The sequence below is a fragment of the Aplysia californica genome, unplaced genomic scaffold, assembly GCF_000002075.1.
Source record: "Aplysia californica isolate F4 #8 unplaced genomic scaffold, AplCal3.0 scaffold00028, whole genome shotgun sequence".
Lineage (NCBI taxonomy): Eukaryota > Metazoa > Mollusca > Gastropoda > Aplysiida > Aplysiidae > Aplysia > Aplysia californica.
The window spans coordinates 826,964-839,706 of record NW_004797298.1 but is presented as its reverse complement, the minus strand read 5'-3'; the positions used below and the strand labels follow the sequence as shown (position 1 = coordinate 839,706).

Here is a 12,743-nt window from a genome sequence, read left to right as displayed (position 1 = left end):
TCTGTCAGTAGTGTCAGGGCTCCAAAAATAGCCGTCTAAACGACAACAACAACAACAACAATACCAATAACTACAACAACAACAACAACAACAACAACAACAACAACAACAACAACAACAGCAATAACAACAACAACAACAACAACACCAATAACAACAACAACAATACCAATAACAACAACAGCAACAGCAGCAACAACAACAATATCAACAACAACAACAACTATGAGTGAATGGTCCTCTTCACAACAATGTGGGCAAACACACCCACGACATCGTCAAAATTAACAAAACAAGAAAACAAAATACGCACTTGTTTTTCTCCCCCCATGCTTTATTGCATCATGTTTGCAGTTAACTCCTACTCCTAGTTTTCCTTATTCATCATTTATGAAGTGGGCTACGCTCATTCACCCAGTGCTTTTCAGAAGTGGGAGGGACGGAGGGAAAGAGGAACGGTTCCACGCGCGAACCGCGCGCTTCACGGCACGCTGACGAAACTCCTCCACGTTTTGCTCAATATAAATAAATACAAATTCGGAAGCGGTGTAAAATAATCCATTCAATGTCAACGATAACTGAACTTACGCGATACCATAGTACTCTTATACGCCAGTCTCGTAGAAGTGAATAAAAAGAAGGTAAAGTTGAAGAGCAAAGAATATAAGTCAAAGGATTTATGCAAGAAAGCAGGGGAGATTGAGTTTGTTTTTGACTTTGTTAGTTGTGTTACGAGCAAAGTACTTACATCTTTACAGAGAATCGAGAAAGAATAGGACTCTCTGTTCTTTAACTCGTCACGTAAGTACCATTAAGATGACTGCTTTCCCCCAAAAAAATTGGATTTTGCTTTATGGTGCTGTGCTTATATATGCGATTGGCTTTTTCATTAACAATTCAGATCCTCAGAGTTTAACTTGCTTTAAGAAGGAAATATTAAACTGATTTTATCCTATTTCTTTGCTTCTCGGTTGTTCTCTGATGTGGCTGCAGCCTAAATTTTCCACTTACTCTTGAACAATCTCCTCTTTCCTTTTTGTGACATGACAAATAAATAGCAGAAAAAAAAGAAAGAGAAAAAGAAAAAACATCCACCACTACTTCGTTTAACCTCATAAAAGTGATAATAACGAAAATATATATTCCAAATAGATGACAGGAAAAACATAAACTTCAAGTACCTTAACGAGAACGCCTTTATTCCCACCGTAACTTCGGTAAAAATTTTCAGCAATTTTCATCATATTATTATTGCTTCCGTGCCTAGTATAGCTTGCTTACTTTGGTTTGTCTGTGTTAAAAATGTATATCTCATTTGTTTAATTTAGCCCATGAGCATACAACGTTGCATTGAACTCCTGTAGGTTAGAAGCCAAACAAACAAAAATGGTTTTTGAAAATCTTGTTCTAGTTATAAAAAGGTTTCATTATTTAGGCCCTATAGTAAACGCCACCCTTAAGGAGCATACACGAGATCACCACTACAAATGATTTAAGGCAACTTAGCCTACAAATTGGTCATTCTGAGACAGCGACACTACACTGTTCGCACATTCCAGAGTAGTCGATTTCCTCCAAAGACCGTCTAGACGTACGACGGGCTGTCAAGTTCAAGTATAGTACTGATGAAAATAGGTCAACTTTTATTGTTTTTTAGTGTGTACTGTTTATCCCCTGTTATTTATTTTATTTTACCTGCAATAGGCTAATATCAAAGAAAACGTGCCAGAACCCTTGTTTGCAGTGACCTTCATTAATGGGCTTTTGGATTCTGCTTGTCATGCAATTTTTAGGCTATCATGCTCAGACCTGGGGAGATTAAACAGCACAATTTGTTTGTATCTTGTTTTTACCACAGTCAGATGGAATTAAACAATCTATAATTAGCGTGCTATTACGTAAAATGCTATGTCATGATCCCTACTGTCTGTTTCTGTCACCCTTTCTCGCCCCCATCATTTTTCTTTATCTCTCAGTCACCTTTATTGTCCGCCTTAATGTCTTCCGTCGCTGCAATTCTTGTCCTTCTCACCCCCGTTGTCCTCTTTAGATAACAAAGGTTAATCCGACGCTCCCAGAAGATAAGAACTAACTATCCCATTGTTAGCCAAAACTAATGTAATCAATCGTTTTGTCATTAAATTGGCAGGTCTCCGATAAACGGGTCTGTTCCATCTTGGTTAGATTTTTAGTCATGTTACGATTCAAAGTATGAACTCCCAGTTTCACGTTTTAGTCATGTTACGATTCAAAGTATGAACTCCCAGTTTCACGTTTTAGTCATGTTACGATTCAAAGTATGAACTCCCAGTTTCACGTTTTAGTCATGTTACGATTCAAAGTATGAACTCCCAGTTTCACGTTTTAGTCATGTTACGATTCAAAGTATGAACTCCCAGTTTCACGTTTTAGTCATTTTACGATTCAAAGTATGAACTCCCAGTTTCACGTTTTAGTCATGTTACGATTCAAAGTATGAACTCCCAGTTTCACGTTTTAGTCATGTTACGATTCAAAGTATGAACTCCCAGTTTCACGTTTTAGTCATGTTACGATTCAAAGTATGAACTCCCAGTTTCACGTTTTAGTCATGTTACGATTCAAAGTATGAACTCCCAGTTTCACGTTTTGTCTCGTTTTATTATTTTTGATACGAGTAAGTTAAGACAATACACTAGACTTCTACTTCTTGGCACCAACATTCACAAATGAGTGATTTCCATTCTTTTTTTTTTTTACATTTTCATAAGGATTTATTTAAAAATCAGTTTTCAGACAGAGTGAAACCGGGCTATCTGAAGGATCATTTTCCAAAGTTAAAACACAAAAATTGTCCATGCTATCTATAAAATAATTACGTATTTGGAATCAGCACACACATCTTAAACAACATATCGCTAGCCTTACTTAAAAATGTCAACGTTGAGAATCGCATTACAATTAAATGCAGACTTATATATTATAATAGAGTGTTGAAAATAGTCAACATAATCAAAGTAAAGAAATCAGAAAAAAAAATTAGTCTTTCAAATATAAGACAAAGCGTATGCTGAGATATATTAAAGGAAACCAGGAATTATCGATACTCTGTTGAGTTATCTAATTTTTTTTCATTTGTTGGATTTTAGCGCAGTCGGGTATGCTCTATTGCCCATTTAACTTTCAATCATTGCGATCTTACGCCGCCTGTTTCCAGGTAGTAACGTTCACATGTTTTTTCTATAGGCGTGATTTTATTTGGGTGGATTTCTTTTTTCCCAGAACTGTCTACTTGAGACCATTCAGGATTCGTCTATAGCCCTCACCAAACAAAAGCCTTGCATGACCATCTGAAATTATACTGTTTTTGTTGGGGTTAATAACATACTACTTTTTTATTAGGGTGCGGTAGGGGAGCGGTTAGTGCGCTCGTCTCCGAAGCGGAAAGTCCGGGTTCGAGGCTCGGTTCGGACACGGATTTTTTTCGCCCCCTCCTGCCGACCCAGCCGTAATGGGTACCTGACTTCGAGTTGGGGAAGTAAAGGTGGCGTGGAAAGAACTAGCCACCCTACCACAATATGCCGAAGGTCCAGAAAGTTGTCTCACTAACAAGGCAATTCCCAAGGTCCGGATCGGATGCGGGAATAACTTTTTTACTGCTTTTTTACTTTATGATTTTTTATTTATCAAAGTCAGGGAGAAGGTGGAAAACAACTGAATTGCCTAAACAATTGTCCAGTCATCCTATTATTGCTTAAAGTTTACATTCTGTTTGTCTGTTCCAAATACATCAAGTGCTTGGAGGCCCAACTTCACAGTTACAATTAATCTGCCACGTGGGGAACGTGAGAATTATTTCTATATTTGGAGATAAGTGTCTACAACATTTAGTTTTTAAAAATATTTTCTCGTGGTTTGGAGGGCGCCGTCCGTCACGTTGTTCCCTTCCCAGTGGCTGGTATTATCCTTTCTCAGTTGGATATTTTGTTGTTGTTTTTTGTTCTGTTCGTTTTGTATGTCTGTTTGTGTGTGTGTGTGTGTTTGTGTGTGTGTGTGTGTGTGTGTGTGTGTGTGTGTGTGTGTGTGTGTATTTTGCACCTTTAGAGCAAAGCTCCTAGAAGATGGACATTCTGTGAATGTTAACTTAAACTGTCTTTGTTCCAAGTATTCGGCTATGCCTTAAAGTAGTCAATACAGTGGTTTGGTATTTTTGTCGATAGAATGCAGTATTTGGAGATTCTTTATAAGCCCGTCTTCGTCCAGCATTGTTGGCTGTCCGTCAGTATTTGATCCTGAGTACATTGCGGGTCTCGTTCAGGTTTTTTGTCTTTCTCAGGAAGCACATTTTTGTCACCTCTTGTGAACCTGAAGATCGCGTTTTCATACGCCTCAATGAAGTCGGACTATTGCAAGACTGATGGCAATGTCATACTGGATGTCATACCGTGGTATCTGTCAGGCCACTTTTTGCACGTTCCAAAGGAAAAGCTAACTTTTAAAAATGGACAGGCAGCATAATTTTAATTTTTACATTTAGCATTGCCACTTGTTGCAATATTTTTTTTAAAGTTTCCTAGAAGTAATACACTCTGTCGATGATTGAGTGTTCTATGGTTATAAAGACACATGACATCTGTCTTGTTTAGGCTGAACGTCTGTATAACAGTTTTTGCTAACTGTAGGTCTGTCCGTGAGATTGGTGTATTACTTCGTGCTGAGAACTCAGGAACATGATGTTTTCTGTAATCTAAATAAGTACTTGTCATGTTTGACAACCTGGAATTGGTTAAGGCTGTAGAAGTTTTCACCTGTTCTTAACAGTATCTGCCGGTCCCAATTCCCGCCCGCACTGCCTCCCTTTCCCCAGAACAATAACTGTCACTGTGATCACATTAACCACTACCACTTTTTACAACCCAACTCTTTATCAGCATTTATTCCAGAACTACCATCGCCGTTATTGCAACATCTACTGCAACCGTCCCTAACCATCGGTATCATAATTAATTTGTTTTCCCCCACTACGATCAATACCCTTTCCATTTTAACCAACATGCGAAGTACTGAAGAATGGAGTCTTATCTTTTGGGCTTTTAATATAACTTTTGATTTTTTTTTATCACACAGGTCAACCCCGTTGGTACTTGTGCTTCTTTGCCCCTTACTGGAAAACAGAAGTAACTAGAACCAGTGATATTTTGCTCAGTCACGTCTGTCCCAGATGTTTCAAGGGATCCTGTTTCTATACAGAGGGTTAGCATAAACCAGGCAACACGCTTCCATCATGAATCTCTACACAAGACTGATCTCTCTTCTCGCCCTACTATGGCCACACGCAGCACTTTCCGGAGTAGAGGCTCGAACCAGTTCGTCGTCTGTGCAGAGCCACCAAAGTGACAATCCGTCTACCAGACTACCGCCAAGCCTTTCGGATTTTGAAGACTTGACCCCGATCGGGGATATATTTGACGATGAAAATGACGATGAGTTTTTGGAGGAGGAGGAATTTTTATCGCCTTCGAGTCGGATGCCATCGGAGGATATAGAGTCGTTAAAAGAGATGGGTTACCGACAGAGAGAGCTGTTGAGAGAGAGGTAAAAATTGTATTTGTTCGTGCGTATGTTGTTATTATGTTTATTTCGGATAAGTGTTTGCGCCTTAAATACCAATTGTTGTATTTTTTAGGTGTAAAGTATAAAAAATAGAGAGACCAGAGGATGCTGTCAGAATCAATCTGCTCGCTTACAAATTGATTGGAGAGAGAGAGAGAGAGAGAGGGAGAGAGAGAGAGAGAGAGAGAGAGAGAGAGAGAGAGAGAGAGAGAGAGAGAATATACACAACACGCTGACAGTGCGTGTCAGCTGAGTTTTGGGTTTTGATCATCATGATTATTACTGCTTTCGAAACACTTCTTCAGTTGTGACTAATTAATATTAACGACAGTCTCACCGTCACTACTTCTCTAGAATAAATCTACTAAACAAAACTAAAAATAAACATAAGTAAATTCCATTTTATTGATCAAAATGGGGAATGTTTTAAAAACAATGTGTACAAAAAAAAACAACCCATTAATTAAGGCATGAATACAGGAGTAATATCACATGAATAATAATATGACATGACAATATCACGACATAGACAACCCACACACCATTGTTTGACGCCCACCGTTCATCGCCCAGTTCTTGAGCTTGAGTTATCGTGAGTTGCTGTAGGACACACCAGAGTGACCACCCACCTTACTGTAGTGTCACCAACGCACGCTTGACGTTATAAGCCTGGGCTCACAAAAAGTTTGAAACCTATTATTAAAGGAACGGACGCTCATATTACTTTAAGTGCATCTGGAAAGCAATGGCTTAACTCTAGAGCATTATGGAAAAATGTATTCTGATTGAAGCCTACAGCTTTATTCGCTCTGAACCTCAAAATTATAACATTCCAGCTCCACCATATTATTCCTGGGAATATTGATTGCTACTTTCGTTTAAATTTTGATTGTATGAAGGGTGTCACTTTCTTTCTAAACTGCAACACAAAGGTCGTTACAACTAGAATCTAAAATATCAACAGCAAAATTATTCAAAATATGTGGCGGCTGTCGTAGCCTGGAGGTTAAGGTGCTCGCCTCTCATTCAAATGTCCCGGGTTGGAATCTACCTAGCGACTGAATTTTTTAAATTCTAAAATTGTCTTCTTTTAACTCTTTTCCTTCTCTCTATGTTCTGTCGTCTGTTTTCGTCTCTACCTTTTGCCTCCACTCCCTCACCCCCATTGTCACTTCCTCTGGGCTCCTGACTCTTTCTGCAGCCTTTCTACTGATATTTCTTGGCTCCTTACAGCTGATTTTCAGCTACACCCCTGATCTTCTGGGAGGAAAGATCTACACCTTGCCTTCTGGGACAAGGTCGAAAAATCTCGGAGGTGCAGTGTGCAAGTTGTTCACGTTCAAAATCCCTTGGTGGTCTCGGCAGCCAACAGGGCAAAGTTCAGAATTTCCTACAAATAAAAATGTTTAATGTGTACAGCGCGCTCACATGACCGAATGCAGTTGCCATGGTCGTAAAAGACTTACAATTGGTGTATATGTTATATTGTTGTACAGATAGCTGCCCCACCCCAAATCACCTTCTATCCCGTTCCCCATCAATCACCCCCCTCCCCGACCCCAACCCACACACACACACATGAATACAAAATTGAATAATTTCAAGTTTCATAAGTTCAAAATCGGGAAAATCCAACTCTTTCAAACTCCTGGGAATATTGAATTCTACATTCGTTTAAATTTTGAGATCTGGAAAGTGTGTGGTTTCTTCTAAAACGAGACGCAATGATCAGGCCACCAGAATTATATAACATATAGATAATGCTCTGTAGTTTGAGACAATAAGACCTTACAGCTAAGGAGTACTGTTCTCTCTCTCTCTCTCTCTCTCTCTCTCTCTCTCTCTCTCTCTCTCTCTCTCTCTCTCTCTCTCTCTCTCTCTCTCTCTCTCTCTCCCGTTCTCTCTTTCTCTCTCTCTCCCTCTCTCTCTTTCTCTCTCTCTCCTGTCTCTCTAGAGAATCCCAGACAAGCGTTGATTAATGTAAGAGAGATCCCGCAAGCTACGCTCATCCACAAATGGGAGTAAAGCTTTAATTGTTCAAAATGTGGCAAACATTTCTCTGCCAGAATTCTCTCATCCGCCACAGCAGAAGTCAAAAGTCATCTTAACCTTTAATTCTTCTGGAGAAATATTTTTCTATTCAGTGGATGTATTGGTAGTCGTCAGACGTTGACGGGTGCGCTATTATTATTTGTATGAAATGGAAATATAAAAGACTCCACAACGACAGGATAAGCGTGTCTTTGAATGGGAATTATTATGTTCATTTGAAAGACAAGGAAACGAAGGTATAGCACCCTTATGGGACAGTGAATGAAAAGGTGCCCTAAGGAGGATGTATTTCGTTTACTTCATAGATTACGTTTAGTTTGAATAAGACCCTTCTAGACTCAAATAGGCAATTTCGTAAGTCAGCATTAATTTGCCACCCTTGCTAGTGGAGAAAAGAACGAAGAAATGAAAAGAGAAAGAAGAAAACATAAATATATGCACTCATGATAATCTGAACAGTTTGTCTATTTCTTAACCACAAATCCAATGGGGAATACAAAAAGAAAGATGAAATACGATTGCAAATGTGTCTACTAGGACTCATTTCCTGATAACACTTGAAAGTTTGAGGCGAAAAAGAACAACAGGAGACAGCTACAGGACATTTTAATAATCTAATTTCCCCTCCAGTGAGGTGAAAAAGTTGTTAGTACTTGTACTTGCTTTACTGTTGAATACAGATATCTGGCTATCTACTGATAAACTAGAGCTAAAATGAAGGGTAAAAAGTTAACGTTTTAAACAAATGAGACGACCATTAATTAGTTTGACGTCCACCTTCCAACGGCACTGTATGTCACTAGAAGAAACAGCTCCATAAAAGGAACGTAAATAAGGAGAATTACTGTTTCTGAATGTCCAGATCTACTATATTAATTATTTATCATTATCATTGCCTTTCTCACCCTGCACCAGGATATAGGCCACGAACAAACACTTTCCACCTTTCTCAATCCTGGGCTAGCCTCTTGATGTTTTTTCCATGCCTCCCCACTTTTCTTTACATCAATTTCTCTGATTCTTCTTCAGGTTCCACGCGGTCTTCTCATTGATCTCTTACCCTGAGGATTCCAATCTAACACTTTCTTTGTTATGTAGCTGCCTGACTTCCTATGAGTATGTCCTATTCGTCGCCACTGCCTTCGTCCATGTCTCACATCCATACAACAGGACTGACTTACCATTTGAATTGAAAATCCTCACCTTTTTTCGGAGTGAGATATCTCTGGTCTTCCAAATCCTATCCCAAGATATGAAAACAGACTGTACTTTTCCAATGCAAGACTTTTTTTCAGCACCTGTTCCTCCCTCTCTGCTAATTACACTCCCAAGATAGCAGAAGGATTCAACGTCTTCTAGTCTAGTGAATTTCCTTCTATTGTGACCTGCTCCTTTCGTTGTGCATCTGTCCTCAAGATCTTTGACTTTCCGGGTGGATCTTCAGTCCAACAGACTCTGATAGGCTGTTTAATATGGACGTCTTTGCTTGCATCTGTTCCTGAGTGTGCGACAGGAGCCCCAAGTCGTCCGCAAAATCCAGATCGTCAAACTGTGACGACCTTACCTGGTATTGAGAGAAGAGTGATCCCTTTGTAATTGCTGCAGTTGCTGAGATCCCCCTTTTTTTGGAAGCTTCACTAGGTGTCCTTCGTTCCAATCCTTCGGGAACTTGATCTTATTCCAGATCCTGGTAAACAGTGGGAGGAGGAGGTTTGCCGTCACATTCACATCTGTTTTTGGAGTTCAGGTGGAGTCTGATCAGGACCGGCCGCTTTACCTTTGTTCAGCTTCTTAATGGCATCCAGAATCTCTTGTTTTGAAGGAGCATCACAGCAGATTGGTAGTTCATTTCTTGCTGGCAGGATGTTTGGCAGGTTACTAGGTGGTCTGTCCAGGAGACTATTGAAATACTCTACCCATCATTTCGACTGAGCTTCCTTTCCAAAAATAGTTTTCCCCTCTTGGTCTTTTACTGGTTCTTCAGGTTTCCAGTATTTTCCATATCTACTATTAGCCATCTCTCTTTCTGTGTGTGTGTGTGTGTGTGTGTGTGTGTGTGTGTGTGTGTGTGTGTGTGAGAGAGAGAGAGAGAGTCTCTCTCTCTCTCTCTCTCTCTCTCTCTCTCTCTCTCTCTCTCTCTCTCTCCTTCTCTCTCTCTTTCTCTCTTTCTCTCTCTCTTTCTTTCTTTCTTTTTCTTTCTTTCTTTCTATCTTTCTCTCTCACTCACTATCATTCTTTCACACACATACAGACACAAACGCACACGCAAACACACAGGCGCACACACAATCATATAATATATATAATATATATCGTACGTATGCGAGTGTTTGTGTACTTTTATATACAATCCTCCTATCTGTGTACGCACATACGTTAGATTTTACTCGCCTATCAATTTGTTAATTTAGTTCTTCATACTAGATATTACTAGTCCTTCGTGTTCACTTACCAACTCACAAATCAACTGTTCAACTCGTTTATTATTACTTTCAGTTATTCCTGATAAATCCATTTTGATACAGTATACAGCTTTACCCTCCGAGTGTGGCCATTTCAAACATAGCCGGTGCTCTTGTTCTCTAGTCAGGCCACCATACTGAGAGAAATAAAAAATTAATCCTTACTACAGTAGCAATAATTCTGATCAAACTTGGACAAGAATAGGAAACTCGGGTTGTTCGAAACCTATAACCTTGAAATAGCCTGAACATATATGTAGATTATATTTGTTTTTGTTTTTAGGATTAGTGCTTTTCTTCTTATGCTGTGTACACTAGAACTTAATGAGTACAATGTATTTCCTTTCATTCACATTATTTTTTTTTTCGTGTTTTAGGGACCGATTACTCGGAATGCAGAATTTCCAAATGGGAATCCTAAACAAGTTAAGACTTCGTAAATTGCCAACAATAGACCAAAAGGCAAAAGAAAAGATTCTCAGCAAGCTACAAGAACAACATTGGAGTATCTTTGCTTCACCACCACAAAGAGAGGAGAGAAGATGTTTACTTTCAAACTGTGAGTAACAGAGTGATCATAATAATTTGGCCTTTGTATGTGCATTGCTTTTCAGTTCACCGCAGTATCATGATTGAACTATTGATAGAAAGAAAGATAATATGAATAGTAATGTAGATCTTAAGAATAATGGACAAAATATAGTTAGACATTCTCCCAAACTGATGTCAATATGATGAATTTTGTAGAACATTGGACAAGACCTCACACTGACTAAAGAATGTCATTATGTGTGTGTGTGTGTGTGTGTGTGTGTGTGTGTGTGTGTGTGTGTGTGTGCTGTTGTATGTGTTTTTGTGTGCCTGTGTGTATGTGTGTGTTGGTGGGTGTGTGTATGTGTGTGTGGGCGTGTGTGTGTTGGTGTGTGTGTGTTTGTTTGTGTGTGTATGTGTGTGTATGTGTGTGTGGAGGGTGTGTGTGTTGGTGTATGTGTGTGTATGTGTGTGTGGGCGTGTGTGTTGGAGTGTGTGTGTGTGTGTGTGTGTGCGTATGTGTGTGTGTGTGTGTGTGTGTGTGTGTGTGTTGGTGTTTGTGTTTAAGCAGATGTGTGGGCACAAGGTAAGTATGTTGTCAGGTCTGTTTGTTCATATGGAGGCATCGTTATATCTCAGCATCTACCTCTCTAGCTCGCAAGAAAACAACCCAATCTTTCTTTTATAAGTAATAACAATAATTATAATAAGGGTGGTGATGATAATAATAATAGTGATAACGATAATAATAAAACTAAAAATGGTAATACTAATAATAATGAAAATAATAATAAGAGTAATAATAATAATAACAATATTAATACCCGCTCAACAATTAACTCTATGCTCTTTAAATCTGCATTATTACCCCAGCAGACCCTAAAACACAAAAACTTTATCGATTTTCCGGGAAACATAATACAGTGACAGAAACCGGTTTCAGCGCTCAAATATGATCAAACTGCCAAGATTGTTCGCTTATAGCGTGGCACCAATTCACAACTGAGTGAAGAGAAGATAATTCGGGGTAAAGGACCTTTTCTAAAGGAGTAAGGTCGAGCCTCTGACGAGGTTGGAATCCAATCTTTCAATTACGAGCCAAATAGCCTAAACCTTTGAACAACGAAGATTACCATTAAGTTTAGCCAGCTATTTACGTCTTCCATCAATGTGACTCTCCCTCCACCCCCACCCCCTCTCTCTCTCTCTCTCTCTCTCTCTCTCTCTCTCTCTCTCTCTCTCTCTCTCTCTCTCTCTCTCTCTCTCTCTCTCTCTCTCTCTATCTATCTGTCTGTCTATATATATATATATATCTATCTATCTGTCTATCTATCTATCTATCTATCTATCTATCTATCTGTCTATCTATCTATCTATCTATCTATCTGTCTATCTATCTATATATCTATCTATACATCTGTCTGTCTATCTATCTATCTATCTGTCTATCTATCTATCTATCTGTCTATCTATCTATCTGTTTATCTATCTATCTATCTATCTATCTATCTATCTATCTATCTATCTATCTATTTGTTCTCTCCTACCGAAACGGCCTTGTACTTATCTATATGGGATTTTTTTCTGGATTTTTTCAGGTACTGTTCCAGAAGGATCGGATGAACGTATGTGGCTGTCTGCTGAACAGCCCGAGCTCCGACTTTATTTTCCCATTCCCAAAATGAAGAAAAGACGGTCGCCTGATTTTGAAATACGCGATGGGCGACTCAAAGTGTTTCTCAAACCAATGACAGGTTAGAAAGTTTGATTGTTTTGCTTTGTATATATGCTCTGTTTTGCTTTGTTCTGTTTTATATTGTTTTTGACTGCTGTATGTTTATGCTGGAAAGCAGAAATACTGTGACAGTTTCAATGTGCTTAAATAATTCTGGCTTTATAACCCTTTTCAGACATGACTGAAAATCCTTGACTGAAAGCGTCAATTTTCCCACCGAAAACAAAAAACTGAAATCATTCTAGTTAGTATAAATATCAATAGTACCTTCGAAAATGGCACACGGCTGCCTGTTTCGGCAATGGATGAGCCTACGTACTGTGATAATAAAAACGACCACTTACATAAAATTCATAATTTTCACTGTGAGA

General features: G+C 38.9%; 1 protein-coding gene across 1 annotated transcript in view; it reads left to right on the top strand.

Annotated features, from left to right (window-relative positions):
• The first annotated feature begins 226 nt into the window (after positions 1–226).
• Positions 227–12,743, top strand: part of LOC101853674 — a 38,238-nt gene continuing 25,721 nt past the window's right edge. Inside the window, exons 1-4 of the mRNA XM_005091334.3 lie at positions 227–801; positions 5,107–5,574; positions 10,484–10,665; positions 12,236–12,391. Of these exons, the coding sequence (XP_005091391.1) occupies positions 5,264–5,574; positions 10,484–10,665; positions 12,236–12,391 (649 nt within the window). The 5' untranslated portion in view covers positions 227–801; positions 5,107–5,263. The remainder of the gene's footprint in view (positions 802–5,106; positions 5,575–10,483; positions 10,666–12,235; positions 12,392–12,743) is intronic.